The sequence below is a fragment of the Lepisosteus platostomus genome, chromosome 14, assembly GCF_059453375.1.
Source record: "Lepisosteus platostomus isolate fLepPlt1 chromosome 14, fLepPlt1.hap1, whole genome shotgun sequence".
Taxonomy (NCBI): domain Eukaryota; kingdom Metazoa; phylum Chordata; class Actinopteri; order Semionotiformes; family Lepisosteidae; genus Lepisosteus; species Lepisosteus platostomus.
The window spans coordinates 28,018,083-28,041,264 of record NC_142624.1 but is presented as its reverse complement, the minus strand read 5'-3'; the positions used below and the strand labels follow the sequence as shown (position 1 = coordinate 28,041,264).

The 23,182-nt window shown below is 36.4% G+C and overlaps 1 protein-coding gene and 1 long non-coding RNA gene across 2 annotated transcripts in view; both read left to right on the top strand.

Annotated features, from left to right (window-relative positions):
- Positions 1 to 23,182, top strand: part of LOC148649153 (uncharacterized) — a 37,529-nt gene that overhangs the window by 8,558 nt on the left and 5,789 nt on the right. Inside the window, exons 3-5 of the mRNA XM_088606674.1 lie at positions 14,135 to 14,175; positions 16,976 to 17,021; positions 20,517 to 20,565. Of these exons, the coding sequence (XP_088462800.1) occupies positions 14,135 to 14,175; positions 16,976 to 17,021; positions 20,517 to 20,565 (136 nt within the window). The remainder of the gene's footprint in view (positions 1 to 14,134; positions 14,176 to 16,975; positions 17,022 to 20,516; positions 20,566 to 23,182) is intronic.
- Positions 11,338 to 12,899, top strand: LOC148649154 (uncharacterized). The gene is made up of 2 exons (XR_015926294.1): positions 11,338 to 11,373; positions 12,123 to 12,899. It is a non-coding gene; the product is annotated as an uncharacterized LOC148649154 (long non-coding RNA).

The following is a 23,182-nucleotide window of genomic DNA, read 5'->3' as shown; positions in this document are numbered from 1 at the left end:
ATTAAATGTCCTGGTATGCACCATATTCTATGATTCAGAACGAAGCAACAAAACTTCCGGTAGGGTGAAAAGATCCTATTACACTTACAGTACGCTTAAACAAATGGGTTTGCACTGTAAATCTCTTTTAAACCAATAGAAATATTGCTGTCAACTTTGAGACTGTTTTGGAGACAAGTACTACTTGTTAACTCTGCTTGCAGACCATTGTGGAACAACTCTGCGGTGAAATGTCTGCAGCACAACCTGTACTTATTTGCTTGCAAATCGCGTTACTTTAACCATTAAGGTGACTGAGCAGAAAGCGTCGCTTCACTTAGACATTTGCGCAAACTCTTGCTGTAGCCTGTGGTGAGACAGGTGGTTTGGGAAAAAATGGTTGATGGACAATGGCCAAAATGACATGCAGTACTTTCACAAAGTTCATAATTTTGTTCTTATTTCGCAAATTGTGAAGTTATGCAATACCGTCAATTATTTTAATTTGTTACCTAGATGTAATAACCTGTCTGAGAAATTTAAGCAAACACATTAAATATGCATACTGCTGACTATAAATAACTAGTCAGTTGTTAAATCCTGTTAGGTACTCACTGCTACAAACCTAGATTATCATTTGACAAACACAAAAATCATGCTGGTTCCACTATAAAGATAAAATGGCAAATGTCTCAGTCTTGATATACTGTACATATAAGTTTCTTGAATCTACAGTATACTTGAGTGTTGTTAGTCTACACAGAAGTATATTTCTATAGTATGTTGCATGATGAACAACATGTTACACATCAGTTAAAGACTGCTTTACTTTGCTCAGTGGAAAAATAATGAAAAACTAAAACAATGCATGTCAACAGAATATGGAATAGTTTGCTTATTTTCAGAGTAGTTGCCTGTTGCCATGTATTAAAAAACTCATTTCATCAGCAAGAGTAAACCGCAATACATTACTAAACGACCTTCTTTTAGCCTTCTTTTCCAATACTTGTACAATGATTCTTCTGACAGTAAGCAGTTCTGACTTCAAGGACACTTTTAGACTGTGCAACAATCCTAACTGTCAAAATAGTGCTTGTTTATGAGTTTACCCCTTCTAAAAAAGAGGTCTATATTACTGCTGTCCCTTCCATGAAATAATACATTTGGACAGATCACAAAGAGCAGTGCTTACCTCAGTTTCAACACACACAAAAGCATCTGAGCAAAACATACAAACAATATTAAAGACAGTCTCAGACTTCCTAGTCACTATGTGATAGATCTAAAAACAATGTATTTTCTCATTCCATAAATGAAATAATCTAATGTACAGTATTTAACCAATCAAATCTTCAGTTTGGAATCATTTGGTTAGTTTTTGGTACATTATTCCATTACATATAGTATGAAAACTGGATATGGGTATTTCTCAACATACAGTAGTTCATTTAATAGTAAATGGTAAGGGATTATTTTTTCATTTTATCTGCTTATTTTTATAGTTAGTTTTTCATTGCAATTTAAATACGCACAAGACAATGCTGCCCTTTCAGTGAAAAATGGCTGATTTTCAAGGGCTAATGATTGTTGTTAGGCAGCAAGCAAAACACCTTGTGCTCTTTACATTTTCCATTCATTTGCTACGAGATAAGCAGCTCAGCATTATTCTCCAGTGTTTCTATCTTTAGGGACTCTCAGTCTGATGCTTGTGGGAAGGCATCCCAGTGCCTGTATATGTGAAGATAGGTCACATTCTGGTGTAAACTGATGGCCTTGTCTTTTATCACTGTCATCGTCTGACTTAACAAGCTGTGACTGTATGGCTTATCACAAAGGAAACTGTCATCTTTGGATTCAGCAGCTGAAACCTTTATTTTTTTTTTGTTTGCTGGTTCTATCAGGCAAAGAAGCAAACCTCAGCAAGCCAAGTTAGCCAAAAGTAGCTCCCCATTCCCTTTCACTGGGTAGATGAAAAGACATGTACAGTAAGCTTTTACTGTACCTTCTGACATTATATGAACAATAATTTAGTTAAACAATTTTTATGTCATTTTTGTGGCTCTAGTTAGGGCCAATCATTTTGTTTCTATAAAAAAAAAATCTAAAAAGATATACTGTAAAGTTATTTGTTAAAAATGACTGAATCTTTAATTCATAGATGTTAAAAAACTTAAACAGTCTTTTTTTGCTGGTGGACCTTAGAACTGTCTGTGTTGATCGTGTTTGACAATGTTGCTGAATGGATCTAGAGATCTGCTGCTGGTTTAAAACATAGCCAATAGAAACATATTGTTCATGAACATATATTGAACACATATTGAATATATTAACATATCTGAACATGTATTGTCCTCCATATACTGCATGTTCCTCCTTAAAGTTTGTCACATCTGGAATTCTGTATTTTATCTATTTTTAATATATCATATATACTGTACATTATTAGGGCAATGCATGCATTTGTATTTTTCAGGCTTTTTTATTGGAATGGAGTGCTTGTTGGTGTAGTCAAAATGCACAAAAGCTTCAACAGGTTTAGAACTCTGCTGCTCATATTGTAACCCAAAACTAAAATGCATAAGCATTAATCATCTGTTTTAGATTTCTTGTAGTGGTTCCTTGTGCATTTCAGAAAAAAAACTCCAGATCCTGTTTTCCTTTAAGGGCTTGAATGGTTTGGCTTGTAACCTCACAGTGAAGCGTTAGCCCCTTTGCACCCGTCTGTCAGTTGCTCTCTTTACAAAACAAGTGTCTGTACACCAGGAGACCATGCTTTCTGTCCCATTTCTCCAAATCTGTGGGACCGTCTTTCACCCCACGTGAAATGTTGAATTCAGTCAACTCTTTCACATCCTGTCTAACAAACTTTTATATACTTGTGCTTTTAATTCTGTTTAATTCACTGTATTAATTTGTGTGTGCCTGTCTTTTTTGCTTGATTGTTGTTTGTAAAGCACATCACATTGAAATGATGCATTATGAATGGAGCTCTGTACATAAAATAAAAGCTGTTCCAATATTCATAAGAATAAGAATGTTAAATGAGGTTAACAATGAGAGGAGGCCATTTCGCCTATCTAGACCTATATGTTGGCACCTTACCGATTTTATGATTTTTCTTTAAAAAGAAAAATCTGTTTCTTGATAAAAACCAAAGTATTAGCTTCACCAATATGGCCAGACACCAGACTCATACAGAATATTACTCTACGTAAAGTACTCCTTTTGCAAAGAAAGTATCTCCTTTTCTCAGTTTGATATGCACTTTTCCATATCTAAAGCACAAAAAAGATAATATCAAATAAATCCCCCAAACACTGAGGTTTCTGAAAATGTTCTTAAACCTTGCCTTTCCTAATTAACTTGTTGGAATTCTTTTGAGAGCTGCATGAATTAGGTTATGCACTGTGATGCCATAAGTAGAGATGACTCAGTGCCATGGAGAAATTACAAGTCCCATGTTTCCCTTCCTCCAGCTAACAATGCAATGAGTGGCAAGGAAGGCAGTGAGGGATTTATGGATTTATAACCTTTTGCTTTGCCAGAGCTACATGGAGGCCCAGACAACTAGACTCAAACCCTGGAAAAAGAGGATCAGGCTGAACGGAATAAAAAAAGCCCTTGCTTGCCATTAGGAGCAGATAAAGAAACAAGACTTATTTTACTTGTTTTGTGGTGACTTAAAATGTGAAAGAGAAAGAATTTATTTTAGTGTAGCATATTTGTTGGATGCAAACTAATTAGCTGACACAATAAAGAGATCCGAGAGAGTCTAGAAAGTGCTCCAGATAAAGGGAGTCTTAAGCCCATTGTCCTATGCTGTACGACTAGACTTGAAGAACCCAGCTGTTGTAAACACACCCCAGGAGGCTGTAGCTGAGAGGCCTGGCAGTGAGAGTTGAGATCCACTGAACATTTGTGGGGATAGCTGTGAGCATATGTGGCATCTAGAAGTCAGAGAAAGATGAAAAGGCACATGCTTGTCCAGGATCTATGAAAGGAAGGGGATGGAATCCTACAAAACGGCATCAACAGCCAGCTGTCGCAGATGTACAGTGTATAAATATTGCTTCCAGCAGTGACCACACACTCTACTACCCTGTGCCTTTCTTAGAAGACCACTTGACAATCAATCCTGTTTAATTACATTAAGAACTGCCAATTATTTGTGCGATATACACCTGAGGTGGAAGAGCCAACTGTGTATTTTTCACCTCTTGGGCTCACAGCTAGAAACTTTGTAACCGTACACAGGGGAGACAGACTTTTCAAATCTTGTCCACCTTTACATCAGTGGCCTTTTAACAAATCAAACACTCTGTACTGGAGGTTTCTCACCCACAGTACATCACATCTGGAAATTTCCAGGAGGCCGATGAAGCCACTGTGTCGCTGACAACCAAGAGATCTGTGGCTCAATAATCTCACCCTACCCTTAGTATTGCTCAGCCAATTGTCTGGCACTAATAATAATAATTAATAATTGCTTACACTTATATAGCGCTTTTCTGGACACTCCACTCAAAGCGCTTTACAGGTAATGGGGACTCCCCTCCACCACCACCAGTGTGTAGCATCCACCTGGATGATGCGACGGCAGCCATAGTGCGCCAGAACGCTCACCACACATCAGCTATCAGTGGGGAGGAGAGCAGAGTGATGTAGCCAATTCATAGAGGGGGATTATTAGGAGGCCATGATTGGTAAGGGCCAATTGGAAATTTGGCCAGGACACCGGGGTTACACCCCTACTCTTTTCGAGAAGCGCCCTGGGATTTTTAATGACCACAGAGAGTCAGGACCTCGGTTTTACGTCTCATCCGAAGGACGGCGCCTGTTTACAGTATAGTGTCCCCATCACTATACTGGGGCATTAGGACCCACACAGACCGCAGGGTGAGCGCCCCCTGCTGGCCCCACTAACACCTCTTCCAGCAGCAACCTTAGTTTTTCCCAGGAGGTCTCCCATCCAGGTACTGACCAGGCTCACACCTGCTTAGCTTCAGTGGGTTGCCAGTTGTGAGTTGCAGGGTGATATGGCTGCTGGTATCCCTATCACTAATTGGGAATCTCTTAATTCTGATCTCAGTCAACTAGTTTTATGACCCTATGACCCAGTCTTGAACCCATGATATTACAGTCTGTGGTTGAACAAGGGCCTTTACCTGTTGGGCCATTCTGGAGGCCTTAGGACAGCCCTGCTGATGACGAATACTTTATTATAATAAGTTCACTTGAGTCTTGTCTGTCCAATACAATGTCAGTGCACCCTACTACAAAAATGATCATTTTCCTGATAGCTTCGTTGCAGTTATAAACAGTGTTTTTTATTCTCAGTATATCATGCCATATGAACACAGACATTTGTATTATTATAGATATAGATAAATATTTTTTATAGAATTATAGATGAATGATACACGGTCATTTGTTTATATGAAAAGTACATAGAAAGTTCTAAATGTATTTTGTGTTAAAACATGATTAATGCACGGTTTACTGTTATCAAACCACTGATTGTCTTCAATACTTTCTGTTCTTTCCAGTCCATGTGATTAGGATTAACCATAGAAACCCATCCACCCTAATGTATGGTTCGTTTTACTTACTGCAAATGCATACTGGAACTTGATTTATCCAGATCTTTTAATTTTCTATCAGTCATACTAGACTACTGGTACTGTCCTTTAAAATACACCATAAGATTCCAATATATGGTATAATGATACAGAAATACTTATGCACACATCAACATCTCTTCACCGAGATCTCCTGGCTCTCAAGAAGTAGTGGGAGGTTCTGATAAATCACCACTGGAAGGTGTGGATTTCAGGATCTCACTCTCAGCTGGGCTATGGAGTTTAGGCTACAAAGCCCTGTGGGTAAAGATACAATATATAGGAGAGTTACTCATATGGAAACCAATACACCTTTTATGATCAACCCTGTTTGCCATCTTGCACTATCCACCAAAACTAGCAGCACACTGTATTAAAAAGTCAGGTAAAATCACTTTATTAGCCCTACACAATTTCTTGCACTAGGAATGTGTTTTTACACATACCCCAGCTTGCTCTCCATGAGACACACAGACAGGGTGAAAGGAGCCTGGGGTCAGAGCGCAGGGTTAGCCATTGTACAGCACCCCTGGAGGTTAAGGGCCTTGTTCAGGAGCCCAACAGAGTAGGATTCCTCTGCTGGCTGTGGGACTTGAACCGGCAACCTTCCAGCCACAGGCACAGATCCTTAGGCACAGAGCCACCACTCCGCCCTAACAGAAACTACAGTACATCCACACATCTATTCAGTCAGGTTCCCCTTTATGACCAATAATCCAAGAATTTCCACGTTATAAATATTTGTTCTCCCAGAACTGGCTAGTATTCTGAGGCATGGTCCCTCTCAAGGGTTTTCATGCAGCAAAGTAAAAAAAACAACAATCATGACATTTCTTTAGGGAATCCTCATGAAAGATTGCAGGCTAACTGCATGAAACTTTCTGCATGGAAAAAGAGTCAGGAAAATGCTGTATTTTATCGGGCATTCTTTAAAAAAAATTTAGCCAGCATACAGTACATCAAATTAAATTTCAGGCTGAAGCGTTGAAATGTAATTAAGCTTACGTTTGGTTATTAAAAGATTGCAATTGCCTCAGAGAAGAGATTATAATTGGTATCTGTGACAGAATATTACTTCACAGTTATTAAATGTGCATATAATTTGAAAACCTTCATTAATGTCTCATATGTTATTACTGACACTCCTTTTTCCTAAAATAAAAATTTGAGTGTGAAAACACATTTTATAATGTAAAAATATATACAGAAATTCAAATTTGAGGAGGAATTAACCGTACTTTTTAACATTCCAGATATGTAATGGCATTTTTGTATAAAGAACAGTTTAAATAAAAACTGCCTGTCAGATATTGCAATTCCTAATCAGATTTCAGTTTTATGTCACTTTACTAGAACACGGTATTTATTGTTTCTGAAAATTAAAATGGTTTTCATTTCATGTTGTCTAATATAGATAGAAGAAAAAAAGAGAAAAAGCAAAGTTCGTTTATGGTTATTTGTAAGGGTGGGATAAATGCAAAATGTCTAAATCCTAAAGGGCTGAGCTGTTTGTTGTGTTTATTAACTGACAGGAGGTACATTCATCTGTCCATCTTCAGTGTCTGTTTTATTTTGTAAACAGTTGCAATGAGTTTGCACCTAATCTAGCTGGGTCAAGTCAGAAGTACACCTTTGATGGGCCACAGTTTAGAAACACCAATTAACTTATCTGGCAGGTCTTTGAAATGTAGGAGAAAACTGGAACATCAAAAACCCACACACAGACAGGGAGAACTCCACATTAAAGGCACCCCAGCCTGGAATCAAACCCAGGATACAAGAGTTGTGAGGCACCAGGGCTAACCATTACATTACAATGACACCCCAAGAAACAATAATTTATGCAGATAGTAATTTGACACATCATAGTACAGTATGTGAAGTGACATAAACCAAAAGCCTATTAAGTATTGCTTGCCTAAAAGCCATTGCTTTTCCTAAAAAGTGCCGTTAAGTGCCCTAAAAACACACTGCATCACTTGCAGTTTCTAAAATTGGTTCTTAACTAAGACAGTGATTGAAGAACATTGGAGTTTCTTATAAAACAGATTAACAGTGTATCTTAAGGATCAATCTGTTTAAAATGATTTTATAATGATGGCAGCAACCCTGAAAATTTAATAATTCCATAAAAAAATGGTTTATGGAAAAAAGCAGTTTATACAGCCATCTAGTGGTAATTACAAAGACTTGCAAACTTAGAAATTTGTTCTCCAAAGAAAATGTACTGTAAGCAGACTCAAAGTTTTGATTTAAATAAACTTTCAAAGTAATCAGTAATATATTTTACAAGCCCTGTACATTTAGATACTGCAAAATGTTGTTGGTAAATAGCTTGTCTGAAGTTGACATAATTATTATATACTGTACTGTATATGTACATGTACAGTATTTCTGAATTATGTCCAGAGCATTAAATAGAATTATATGTGTTAAAGTTTAAGTACAGTATATCATCATTTCCAATCTCAAATCAAATATAGATATCAGCAATTTATCAATATAATATACTATATACAGCATTAGTGACATTTACCTTGTTTTCTTTGTCATGGGTTTTAAACATTTCATGAATATGCATTCAATGTTCTGTTTCATTTTAATTTTCCTTAGAAGTTACAAGCGATAACTAAATTAAATTTAAGACCATATTCATATTTAATATGTCTGGATAAGGAAGACCCCCTTCCCTATACAGTTTGTTTCCTTTTGGGATTAAGATGCCCATTTAAACTGGAGGCTTGACAGTTTACTTTCCAATCATCAGAAGAAACCTTTGGTTTTTCTGTCTTTGGTTATTATTCTTCATGTTAGTTTCACATTTTTCATATAGTATGTTTGTCAGAATACTTCAGGGAATCAGCTCGCACTCAGTGATTAACTACACTTCGCAACTGCTAAAACAGATCAGAAGAAGGTACAGAGCAACTCTTCTCACAGGAGGATGGATTGGGCAAAACAGGAATTGGACATTATCCTCATTGGCCTCAGCTGGCTTCTGCTCATTAGGGGTAACTCATGAGTAGGAAAAGCCAGATACTGTATATCCCAGGTTTTTCTTTCTTTCCTGATTATTAGGCTGATGGACAAGAAGGTAATCTACACCTTGACAAACTCAAAATAGCGTGGCACATTTTGACATACAAGGCCGTTGATGTTGTACGAGACAGAAAGGAGATAAAAAAATGAAAATGAAACAGTTGCAGAGTTCTTGGAACTAAAGTGGCCATTTCAATTTAAATGCTATCAGGTACTATGTTCTAATGCAAAAAAGAGTCCTCAAAGAATCGGACAACCAATCAGAAAGCAAACATATCATTGTGTACAGTATATCAGGGGTGTCCAACCTTTTTTAATGTAAGATCTACTTTTTCATTTGCCAGTCCAGCGCGATCTACCAGTGAGAATTTGAAGCTCTGGTCAGTACAATAATGATACCCATCACTAAAATGACAGCAAATAAAAGCAAGTGACTCATGCTACAGTGAACAAGTAATGTTCCCCATTTTAGAAAAATTTTAGAAAAAATAAGATCCTACCTTAATGTGAGCATTAGGACCAAGAGGCTTACTTGAGAACACTGGTCATTTTTTTTGGAACGTGTAGACACTGCTGATCATGTCGATGACATTTTTTATTTTGTCCCTACAGCTCGACATTCAGCTCATTTAGCAGCTCAGTCATGTTTGTGAGGAATGCTAAATCCAGAAGCCACTGGTCATCCTCTAATTGGGCATATTCACCATGTTTCGACAACTTGAGAAACTTTGATTTCAAGCAACAGCTGTCTGAACCTCAACAAAAATGTTTGTTTTAAAATCTCCAAACAACAAGTCAGCAGCCTCAACAAACGCTTTTTAAATTACTTCTCGATCCCTGAATGGCTTTTTCTGTTCAGCCAGGACGTGGCTCACATGCAACAATGCGATGATTGACGCTTTCCCTCTTAGGCCTCGTGAAAACCGACTGCTGCTAGTTGAGATTTTAATTTTTCCACTTTTCTTTTCCGTAACTTACTTTTATCGGGAAAGCCCACATCATACAATTTGAATGCAGTTTTAAAATGTTGTTCTATATTTCCCTTTTTTGCGTAGACGCTAGCATTGCAGATATGAATGCGAAAGTACAAAAAACTAATCATGCGCCCATTCCTTTTGGTAACGGTACGTTTTCGGTCTCTTTGCTTCATCATTTTCGCTTAAACACTACATCTGTCAAACAGGCAATCAAACTTATCAAACTGTTGGAGAATTTGTCACGGATAAGAATGAGGGGTTTATATGGCAATAACCAAGAGAACGTTCTTGGGTAGCACAAGCACTACGGAGTTCCTGTGGCCTTTCCCCCCAATGTCAACCAACACGCAGGGAAGAGACTTTTACAACCCATTCAACAAGGGTTAAACACACACAAGGGCAGTAAAATGTATGACATTACATGCACATATCTGAATACATTTTAGGCTATCGAAAAAAGTAAATAGTCAAATAGCCGTTTTGCCAAACGTTCTCGCCATCGATCGACTGTGCACCCCTGCATTAAAGGAACTGTAAACCCAGACGTTATCTCCTGTTTCTTTGAAAAATAATAATGTTTTAGAATTTGTAAATACAACAAGAGACAAACAAGAGGAAAGAAATAAAACATGAGATACGGGCTGTGCAATACAGATGGAATGGAGATATGGTTGCATAAGAGTTGCAAACATGATACAACATAAAGTATCAGAACTGTGAACTCACCCAGAAACTCCTGGTTTTATGACATTTTCCAAAGTTTTGGAAACACACTTAAGGTTCTGTAAAAACAATATTGGCATCAAAGAAAGATCTACTGGGCAAGAAATGTTTCTAGTCAGCCCAAATATTATGGGCAATGGTGCATTATGCGTGCCTAAGGGATAAACAGGATATTATAGATATACTATATCAAATAAAAATCTCCAAAATACTTCCTACGCTCCTCTTTTTTAGCCAGATAAGACAGATCATTTTATAACATCTCCTGATCTTTGATGTCTTTGATGTCTGCTTGTATCCTATGGTGTCACAGAAGATCTTGCATAATACAGCTCCAGCTTGATTGATCCTTACAATGACATTGACAGACTAGGCATCACAGTAGTCTAGATTCAAATATTGCAACTGCTGTCTTCAGAGTTTTTGATCTCTACTCTACAGTCATTCTTATTCTGTTCAGTTGTAATAATAAAGACTTTACCACAGCTGGTACTGAAGTGGGAGATTTACCTTGTTTACTTTTTCTGGTATACTGTACATTTAAAAGAAATTACTGTATGCAGTTATTTTCTACAATCTGTGATGTGTAATATGAATAAGTAACACTACTAAAATAAACTGTTGTAAATTGTTACAACTATGCCATATATATATATACACACCATGTCACAATTCTGGGAAGTTTGTCAAGGGATGTTTAAGTCCTCTTTGTAACAAGTTTAGCCTCCATATACAGTAAAAGAGACTTTTGCAATAATCCTTAAGATATCACTAGAGAGCCATTTTCAAAACCTGCAGAAGTACTGGATACCATATTTTATTAGATCTAAAGGTAGTGATGGAAGTCATATCAGGATTGGTAGAGTAAAAAGATCCTGTGCAGGACTAAAAGGGAAGTAGTAAAGTCCAAAAACACTAGGCAAAAAAAAATCTAAATCCAATAAACGAGCAATAAATCCAAAAACCGGTAGAGGGCAGTAGCACAAGGCAAATCCGAAGACGTATGGCGAGAGCGAGAAACCAGGAAACAGGCGAAGGTCAGTAATAATCCAGAGGAGGACGACAGGAGCTCAAGGAGACTAACCACAATAGTGAGCGAGGAACAGGTGGAAGAAGGAAAGTAAAATAGTGAAGGCAGAGAAAAGTGATAGGCTAATCACTTACGGCGTGAGCGTTTGTGAAAGCGGGTGCGCGTGGATATGCGTGGAATGAGTGGAATGCGAGTGTGTGGGAATAAGGGTGCACGTGGAATGCGTTACAATATTACCTATGTTTTAAAAAACAATCTAAGCCTTTTGAATTTTGCCTCACAAACATGGACAAGGCATCTAATCTAACAAAGCAGTTTGTAATGGTGGTTGTGAGTTTCTTTCAGAGTCCTGTATTGTTATGAATAATTTATTTGTCAATACCTTTTCCAAAACTTCTGACATATATACCCCTTTTATACAGCAACTGTCCTGCTTCCTTTTCCAAAACAGAACAACATCTGGATGATTCCAAAAAATGCACTCACTGGAGTAGGATAAGATTCAGGATATGATTTCAGGGGTCATCATTTGCTGATGAATTTAATTTAGTTACTTTCTTCTGAATTTAATATTGGAAGCAAAGGTCATATTCTCCTACATAGTTTTCCAAATTATTTCATTTGTAATTTTCAAATCCCTATTCTAAATACAGCTACTAAGGACTTGCATGACTCTTACTCTGAACCACAAATAGTAGTTTAATTCCTGTTTTGCCCAAATCCAGTATATGATGAATTATGAACTTTGTCTCCCAGGTACACCACAGGCACACGTTGCATAATGGAGATGTACTGTAAGTAAAAAAGAAAGAGGAGCTGGGAAGCTACTTCTGAGATTACATCTACATGTCCTGGAATAAGCAAAGACCACCTGCTAGAATATGAATCCCTTAATCAGATTAGTGTTGACACCTGTTGAAACAGAAATGTTTTTTTTTCTATTTTTCTGCTTTTTAGCATGGGAATCCTGTCTTGATTCTGACAAACTGTTGCAAGACTTGAAATTTGCTGTCCATCTATGATTCCCAATCAATTCTGGAACAGAAGAACAAAAGAAAGGTTATGGACAGTTTTTGCTATCTGTGATGACAGGCTTCTTGCATAACCTGTGGTGTATGTCCTCTTATGAGGCTGTTATGGTTAATATTCACTCACATGTTCATCATCATCATCACCTGAGATCAGCATCTCAGTGGAACACATGTTAAGTAAAGTATATTTAGCATACTCTACAGTATGTTTAGTTATTTACTATCTGGCATATCCCAAGTCACAACAGTCCACGTACTGTTATACCAGCTTTCAGGTGAGATGGGAATGTGACAGGTATGGCATGGCTACCCTACTTGCATGAACCCTATTGAACATCTGTGGGATTAACTGTGACAACGTGAGGCATCTGTGACTTAGAGACCAGAGAAGAATCACATGCTTATCCAGGCTCTATGAGGGAAATGGACATAATCCCACAAGACAATACCTGCAAACTGGTTTTATTTCAGTTAATGAGGACAAAATAAATAGCTTACGCTGTTACAGAAAAACAAAACAGGAAAAACATAGTTTTTGTAGATTCTGTGAAGAGTAACATTTCCAATGTATAGAGTTACTATTGGTCTCACCTTCATGCCAATTTAAAATCCTGTACACATTTTTAACACTTAGAAATCAAGCTAAAACATAATTTAAGTGCAATTCAAACTCTAAAAAGTGAATGGTTCTCAATTTTGTGACAGCAGAGGTAAATATTAGCACAAAACATTAATTTTTATCTCTCCATCCACTTTCTAACCACTTCTTCCAATTCAGAATTGCTAGGGAGTCAGGGCCTATCCTTGCAGGCAGAAAGTCAAGAAAGGGCAAGAAAATTTTTAAAAATTTCGAATTAAGCACAAAATCATGAACTTTGTAACAGTGTACCATATGGTCACCATTGTTGTTGCCAACCACTGGTCTCACCATGGGGGAGAGCAAGAGTTTGTGCAAACTGCAATGTGAAGTGGCCCTTCCTGCTCATTAGTCACTGTAGAAACAGTACTCATTGACTGAAATAATGTGATGTGCGAGTGAATAAGTGCAGTTTATGCAGCAGACATTTCTCTGCAGAAATGATTGAATGTGTTAAGAAGAGCAAAGTTAATAAGTAAATAGTACTGTATTTGTCAGCAAAACTGTCTCGAAGTCAAGAACAATATTGCAATTGAATTAAAAGAGATATACTGTATTCACAACCCTGCTTGTTTACACTGTAATGCGGCTGCTTACCTCACCGGGTGTTTTGTTGTCTTGTTCTGAATTTTAGACAATGACAGCAATATGATGCTGCACGTATCTGGAAATATTGTCTATTTTGTGATGTAAATTGGAGGTTTTACAAGTTACTGTGTACATTTTACTTTTATTGTGGTTTGAAATGCACTCAGCAATGCTGATTCTTTCTAACCCTGACATAATGTATAAAATACCATTGCAGCACCCCTTTAATTTCTATATACAGGTACATCACAAATAAAACGCATAATGATTCAGACAGGGAGATGTCATTCAGCTGTATTTAACTTACATATTCTATTTTATAATAAGCCAGAAGATGTTAAATCATCTAGATTCCATAAACGTAACCATAACACTGTGCTTAGTTAATATATTTTACTTTCCAGTTTTTAACCATATAACCATATATAACCATATATCACTTGAAATATGAAGTCATAAAAGCCCCAGTTGTCAATCGTCTGTAAAATGTTAACCATGTCTTTTCTCAACAGTGTTCTACACAAATACTCTACAGTCTGATTTCCTTTACAAGGTACTGTAAAACCATCAATAAATACACAGTAACCTTTCCTTTCAGAGCCACTGTTGAATTCATTAGAAATAAAATGTAATTAAAAAAACATTAATGGTTAAAGAGGGACAACAAACAATAACAATGAGATACATATAATAATCTGTTTTACAACAGCTGCAGCAATGCTGATGAGTCTTGAAGTTTAACAAGAAGCAAATAAAACAGACAGGCCTTGCCTCAGGAGTCAAATCTGGAGGCAGACTGCAAAAATGCACTGCCAGCTATTTATATTTTATTAGCAAGCACATTATACATGTAACATTACAAGCAAATAACAAAAGGTAAAGTATGCCATTAGCTTTGTCTATGATTACTCAATTATGCAGCTTTCATGGGAGGTGACACTTGTTAATGCTACAATACATTCCTTTCCTTCAGTATTATTTCCATTGGAATTTATTTAAAAAAATAAATATTCACAACAATACAATGATAAATCCGATTTTACAGTCAAACATCTTACCTGTTGCTGGCCACACTATTTCATTTGCATAGGATTTTAGTATAAATGTACTTTTAAAAGAATAATTTAATTTTAGTTAAATTTGGAATTGTTTCTGTTTTGCAGCCAAAAATGTAATTTCTAGAAAGCGGAAGAACAGGAGAAATCCTTTAAATATCCCATCTTCCAAAACCAATAAACATTATAGTACAAACAGTTTATTTTATTTTTATTATTATTATCTTTATCTCACTCAGTTCGACACAAATTGACACCACATTTTTTAAGAAGAATGTAAACGCGTATCACCAGCAGGTGACACTGTTGTTCACCTAATGGTGTTCATGAAATTGTCTTCTAACAGACTGGAAATGTCAGAAAATACTGTATGTCATAACAGTTTATAGTAGAAAAGTTAGAAATTATTTAATTGAAACGGTGACATTGGTATTCTATTACAAATGTCAGCACAAATAAGTAAATATTAATGATTTTTTTGCATTACCAAAGCACTTTCTATGCCAAAGGATCCCAAAGCACTTTTAAGATAGGAGGAGACCCATGCCATCCATAACTTAGGTGCTGCTTCCACCTGGGTGTGGCACAACAGCCTTTGTGAGCCGGCAGCCACAAGCCTTCACATGGGTGGAAGGCAAGAGCAAAGGAAATCCTTCACTTTACCTTGGGCACAAAGTACAGCTCACTGATGACTCTGCCTCTTGTTCTCTCCCAACTCTTCAACATAATACTCTACTTCTCCTGTAACTGTTGTGAGAAGGATAGGACTTGAACCAGTTATGTTTACTGATTAAGAAGGGCTGGTTTTGACACAAATGATTTTTTTTTGTCAGAAAGGATTACTGGGAATGGATTGGTGTTTTTGTGTGGAAATACACAGACCAAAAGGTGAATTTTGGTCCACACATAAGGGTTTGCAATGAAGCAATCCATTAGACTGAATGAGGCTAGAATGCAGTGACTAGAAAGCTGTGGCCCAAATGATTTAAGAAATCGAAAGGCAGTAGGAGGATTTGCAAGCATATGGCTAAAAAAAGCAGAATGAATGAAGTAGTATTTCACTCCGGTGTTTATCGAGAAGAAATTAACATCATGCCTCAGGCAGAAATTGGACAAAGTTCAGTATTAAATATCATAAGAATAGAAGAGACAGAAGGGTAGAGGCAACAAGAGCACTACAGAGAAACCTCCGGGGCCTGATAGTATTCTACCAATTGTACCTAAGGAACAAAGAGATGTGATTCATAGGCCATTAACAAAACTGTTCAGTCACTCAAGGCAGGTGTAGCATCCATGTACTGGAAAATTGCCAGTGCAGCCTATCCATAAAAAGGGAAACTGTCAATACTAAACTGAGTAATTATAGCCCAGTCTTTCTTCCATTATTTGCAACATTATGAACAGGAACTAGAGGATCATCAGTATTGTATGAGGATTCTAGGAGAAAAATACATAGATTTAGAAAGGGTAGGTCTTGTCTAACTGACTGATTAGAAAGTTGTCTGAACCAACAACAACAGTGAAGGAAACAGAAACAAACAGATGATACGGCATATTCAGATTTGCGTTGGACATTTGCTAAAGCTCCTTATAAAATTTTAATTCACAGCTAGGAGATGGTTTCAGTAGAGAACTGGTCAATAAAAAACAGAAAATACACATAATAGGTGAATGTTCAGATGAGTACCACAGGAACCTGTTTTCTTGCTGTTTTATATCGGTAGTTTACATTCTCGATATAGTTAGTAAACTAGTCAGTCAAGTTTGCTGATAATACCAAAACAGATAAACAAACAACGTGGAAGCTATAAAGGTATGTGAATATAGACAAGTGGAGTTAGTAAATATATAGAGTGTGTTGTTAGCACATACCTATACATAATCTATACCCTAAGTTTGAATAAATCGATCAGGTTATCTGAGCTGAAATATTACTGTATGTTACAGAAAATGTGGAAACAATAAAAATACAAACCAAATGATAGGATATACAGTATTGCATAGTTAAGTGAAGCATTTAATCAGTAGATTCTATGTCCAAATTCTACAATGCAGTCATAAGACCTCATTTAGAATGCCAGAAAAAAGTTTCTTCACCATAATGTAAAAAAAGTTGTTGCAGCACTGAAATCAGTTTGGAAGAGAGAGACCATATAATATTCAAAATAATATTCTACAACAGACTTTCTTTAGTACATATGGAGAAATACATACTGTTTTTTAACACTGACAAGCACTGTATTTCTCAGTATTTATTTAAAACACCACTTTGAATAATTTCTTCCTGATTCAGTGCAGATCTGTAGCTTGGAAAAATGAAGATTCAGATGAAATGAAAAATAGGGTTAGTATGATTTAATTTTTTGCTTCTTCAGTGTTCTTGTGTATTTAGTATTTCCTAATACTAAATACACATAAGTGGTTGAAACTATTTTTATTTTATTAATTACATTCATATGACCAAACTCCATGCTGTCAGTTAGAGATCAGAGTACTCAATAGTGGTAGACTATACTCATTTACTGTTAAGGGACATGCAGTGTCAGCTCTGACTCTACTGGTCATCTGGTCAGAGATTTGACCTTCTTAACATGATACACTGAAATCTAAATATGTCCCTCAAGGTCAGACCAAGAACTGAGACGTCTCCAATTACAATGGATATCATCAGCAGGGAAACTTGATTCTAAAAGGCTACTTCTTAGACTGTGCATAAGGGAATTAAAAAATAAAAGCACTAAGAATATTAAATATAGCACGAGTCACTTAAAATGCAGAAAATTAGTATTGAAACCAATAGCATTGGATGTGATTTAGGTCCTCTTTGTATATACTATACTGTATGCATAACCATTTTATAACCATACTAACATTTTATATATGCATTCTCTGGTTGACATTTGTTTTATTGTTTCCTCCCTACTGTTTAGCATGCACAATTCTCTACATTCTGTATTTCACTATCATCACTGCAAGCTCAAGTTTTTAATCTGTGTTTCTTTGTCTTCATTTTGAAACCTTCTTGATAATATGCAAAGCTGATCTTAATCTCCTTTGGAAAGTGCACATCAGGACCCACTCCTCCTTTTGTTGTATCTTTTTCCTGTACTGCAAAAATGGCTGAGGCTGGGACACAGTCTCTCACCAGACTCCTGCCCTTTCCTGCAGTCTCCCTGCAGATGAAATAGACCATGCACTCAGTCACTCTGCTCTAGGCCCAGGTATTTATGAAACCCCACGCAGCTTATCACACATAGAACATCCTCACTGTCAATCCGTCATTGTGCCCAAAAGGACTTTACCTACTCCAGAGTAAAAAGTGAAAATATTCTCAGACATGAATAATCACAGTGTGCTCACCCAGCAAACAAGTTGTTACATTTTGTAATGAAGTAGAGGTCAGTAGGCTAAGTAGGGATTTTTTCTTGTGTTTCTTTGAATTTTTGTCTTATGGAAATGCTAATCAACATCACTGTACATGTACCACAACTGCAAAAAATAAATGTTATTTGTAATTGAATATAGGGCAGTGATATAAGGTAATGTCCTGCATGGCTGTCTTGGAAACAGTTTTTTTAATACTGCCCATTGGCAATTATGATTACAACTTCCATGAACTGAAGAAAATCTATTTCTTTTTATTGTCAACAACAGTGTGATTTTCAAGTCTAAGAAAAGGAATACCCCGATTGTGCTCCTTTTCAGGCCAAACTCTTCGTGCCGAGATTTTTCATTTTTTTAAAGAGTGTAACTAATGCTCACACAGCCCTTGAGGTTTAAAGATTAGATATTGAGATCACTGTCCAGCTCACACTTGAGAAGAACATTGCCCATATTTTCACTCAGTGATACATGACCTTAGAGTGACCTGTTTAGACTAATGGTTCTGTGTGACACGTATTATGTGAACCAAAGTAGTTGTGAGTTGCCATGCATGACGGAGATAGATTACAATACTCAGATAACAGAGTACAACTAAAAAAGGCAGAAGTTCTTTTTGGGTTTCCTAGGGCCAGGTGTGCAGAAGAAATGCATCTTAAAAGAGGCCATATGGCATTTTACCTCATTGGTTACACTAGGTGGCACTGAACATTTAAGAAAAAAAGCTTGAGGATTTTCATTTCCTCACTGTACCATTAGAAACTCTACATCGTAGGCTTCAGAGTAGAATGTATGATTTTTTTCCACATAATTAGAAAGAAGATAAATTAAAGCATTCTTAACATTGGTGTAAATTATAATATTATAATACCCTCTTAAAACATATCCACAGCTGTAATAGATAATGCTGTCTTTAAGAGGGAAATGTCACAAAATCTAACATTCATATAATTTGAATTATAAATCAGTGTGAAAAGCAGACTATGTTCTAAGTTAATGAATATTTAAAGAGCAGAGTTTACAGATCAGCATATTGACAATAGAAGAATACTAATTTTCCCTCTGTTTCTGATACGAGGTTAAACAGAACACTAACTGCATAATTTATTTCAAATTCATTTTTTATGTTTGATAATCTCTTTTTGCAAGTAGACTTCAATACAATGCATTTTTAAGAAAAACACAATTTTGACTAAAAAATTACAACTGCTACTAAACCCTAAAAAAAGCAACTGTTAATGAGACCACACATAAGTTCTATAAAACTATTTATTTTGTATTTTGTACAAAAAATCGTAAACTCTCTTTTTGGTATTTTTTGTATTGTACATACATTATAACAGATAGAACATTATGTGGCACAAAATTGTAAGTTATTAATATTAAAATTTAAAATAATAAAATAATTGAATTGTAACTCTAGCCACAATAATTGGGACAAAAACAGCTTGCTTTTAATTTTAAAAATAGGTGGAGGGAGAAGTGCGATTAAATTATCAACTCATTTAGCAAACTGATACATTAATATTTTGACAGCTTAAAAATATGGTTTCTACACAGAACATCTACGAAAAGATTAATTAATTATTTTAGTGCAGTGTGGTAAACCCGAGAAAGGGTGAAAGGTTATTTTTGTTTGGAAGAATTAATCTGTGCGGAGAAGCACCAGCTTCTTTATTTTGCAGAGACTTTCTCCCAAAGAGATCCTCAATTCCATATACTTCTTTCTGAAAGAGGAAACCATGTAGGTGAAAGTCTCTTACTGGAAAAAAAAAATCCCAAATAGGGTGGAAATCAATATAATCTAAATTATTTAAAAAGAAGAAATAACACTGCCTCCCACTGTCATGCATCATGCACTAAATCTGAAGGCAGGCAGGTGGATTCTAAGCAGCAAGTGCTGGTTTGGACACTCTCTCTAACACTCATTAGTAGCTTGGAGCCTTGGCTCCCTGTTAGTAGAAAGGCAGGGATCACAGCAGGGAAGTGATAGCTCAGGCTTCTCACATTCCTGCTGTACCTTAGCAAAGTCTTGTAGAGCCTTTTCCTGGCAGCTCATTAGTAGGTGCACTGATGCATAAGAGGCAGTCATTAGGAGAGTTTTTTTTTTCCTTCTTCAGCCCTGGTGTCTGATCAGATGACTAGTGGCATCACAATTTAAAGCAAAGGAAAGATTCATATTATAACCCAAGAGTGGTCACTCAAAGAGTGGTCAAAGCGTTATCGCAGTTTAGGGAAAACAGCTCAAACAAATCTTATTCACAGCCTTCAAAATCAAAGTGTAAGTGTAAGTGGTTGACCAGGACTTTGGATGCATGCATTTTTCTAAATTCATTTTGATCAAGGATATTTGTCTTTCCTCTGGGTAAGATCCCATAGCACCTGTATGTTTCCCAGCCTCAGAGTAAATATATTTTCAAGCACATTTTCCCTCTCTTTTTACTTTTTACTTTTTCAGCTGCTGGGTAAATCAGATCTCTGGTGTCTCAGACTTGGCCAGCAGCGGGGTGAGTGGGATTCTGTTTGCCTTGAGAGGGTTTGTTTTTCACTCCAGCAGACTGATACATGTAACAGAGTTTTACACTTGAACTTCCATAGCCTGAAACTTGTTAATAGCAGCACTGAGACAGTTCCCTGGAAAAAAGAATGCGTAGTGATAGCATTGATTTACTCATTCATTTAAGGCAATTAAGTGCCAAATTGTCCCACCTGACTTCAGGATCAGCTACATGTATCTTTGAGTGTTGGATTTTCTGACATTTTTCTAATTAACGAGTAATTCTTCTAGTTAATCAATTATGTACTTCATGCAAGGTTGAAATTAAATCCAGGTATCTACTCTACATCACAATTTATTTTGATGATATAGCAAAATACATTTAAAAATCACTATTATCCTATTTACAATTGGGGCCAAATTCTTTCATTACCTACATTTCACAAAAGAAAAACATGGGACAATTTTTCCACAGCACCCTCATTTCTAGGGGTAGTTTGTGTAATGATGTGCATAGAATTTTAAAATAAAACAATATCTGTTGCTTTGTAATAATTCTAAATAAAATAATGAACTCTAAAGTTCATTTATTAAACTAATGATACAAGTTGAATGCAATAATAAAATACTGCTGAATGATATCAATTTGGAGTTATTACAGCAATGCCTCAAAAAATAAATAATGTTGTTAAAATCATTGCAATTCAATTGCTGGGTGAATACCTGTTTAAATAACATGTAATTATATGTGTATGAGCAATCAAGCAAAAGTTAAATTTCAGATCTGTTATAGATGCTATAGTAACATTGCATTTATCAATTATTTTCAAAAACAATTTAAAGAAAATATTTTGAAAGGGATCGTTCCACATGACGGTCTTATGATGCAACACTGCAGTAAACTTTGCCTTTTCTTGTATATATTTATGTTTCACAGGACATTGTGTCTTAATTTCTCTAATGTCACTGCTGTTCTGTTTTTTTAGGATGATATGACTGCATTTGAAGTGAGCTATTTCTGACAGTGAAGTAGAATTGCATATCAAACCTGATATAAAAGTATATAGACACGGTCTGTGTAAATAAGTTGCTTAAAAGCTACAGTATAAAAGAAAGTTGATATTGAAAATAATATCCACAGCAATTAAATAAATCTCAGGAGAATATTGCAGGGTATAATCACAATCTTTCAAACAAAGGAATAGTAATGATGAATTACTTAGATAATGAAATGAATTGAAGATGGAATTCTGTATCACTTGTTTCCATATACAGCTGTAAGCTTGACATACTGAATATTTCCTACCACTCATCCTCTGTACACTCACTTACAATAATCATGATGGCAAGCTGGTTGGTACAGTAGACTACCTTGTTGATCCTTTCCACTTGCCCCTTAATTTCACAGGTTGTTCTTTGAATCCAAAGACAGAAGCACTTTACAAAATTTAACTGGGACCATATTAGCCTGTGTTGCAGATAATGGGCAGAAGTGATAAGCTAATGTGCTACGACGTTTAAGCAGCCAAGAAAAGAGGAAAGCTTTGCTTTTGTAAAAGTTTACTGAAACAAATCACATCAGCTTAATCGTTCCTGGCACAGGCTTTGCAGGAAACTTACATGCCAATTACTTAAAGTTCCTACACAATTTGGGCTCCTGCTGACTAATTCAGTGTTGATTGTTTTCTGCTGCATGAATCCAAACCCTTGTTAAGGTGAAAAAAAAAGACAGGCAACAATTGCAAAAAGTCTCCACTTCCATTAAATTGTGTTATGATTGCCAGCTATTAGTTAAGCTCCCTGGCTGTAAAATGACAAGATGGGACTTGGCGATCACAATGTGTAGATCGCACAGGCATCGGCCCCAGCTGAAAGACGTTACAATGTTTGTTAACCTCCAAGGTCACTCCTGATTCACTTCTGTAGACAGAAAACAAGATTTATGTAACACGGATCAATATGGATGTAAGACTTTTACCATTGAGAATGCTAGATTTGGGTACCTCTCTTTATCAGTTTACCATGACACTAATGTATTTTTATTCCTGTTTAACCTCGGCAGTGATGAATCTGTTGGCAGAGAAAAACAAATAAGTTGCCTCGTTGAGAGACATGTTTGTCCTTAATTTGTCTGGGCAGACATGCCAATGCACAGGCCGATTCAATTGCTATGTAGTTGAGATTGCCTATCAGTCTTCTCGCTCCTTGAGGGTCTTTTATCTAAAGTATAAAGTGTCTGCCATTGTAAAAAGACTTACCAATTTACATCCTTCAGCCAGATATCAAGACAACTAATGATAGTGCAAGTTGCTCAGTTCCCAGTATGTGTTGCCTCTAGTAAATTATAACAAGCTCAACTCCATAGACACTCTTCGTGGTGAATGTCTTTAGAAAGCAGATCCCAGATAAGTCCTACTTCAATACCTTCACAGTGCGTTCTGGTTTCATTAGTGGTGCTTGTCAGGAAAACAAAATATGAAAGCACCTGGCAAAGCTTGGAAGCCAAACGGAACCCTTGTTTACACACTGTACATCAAAAGGCATTTCCTTTACAAGTAGGAAATCTTTGTAAAGAGATCTGCAGTTCCTTTCAGAGTGTTTGGTTAAAGGGAAAACTAAAAAAGCCA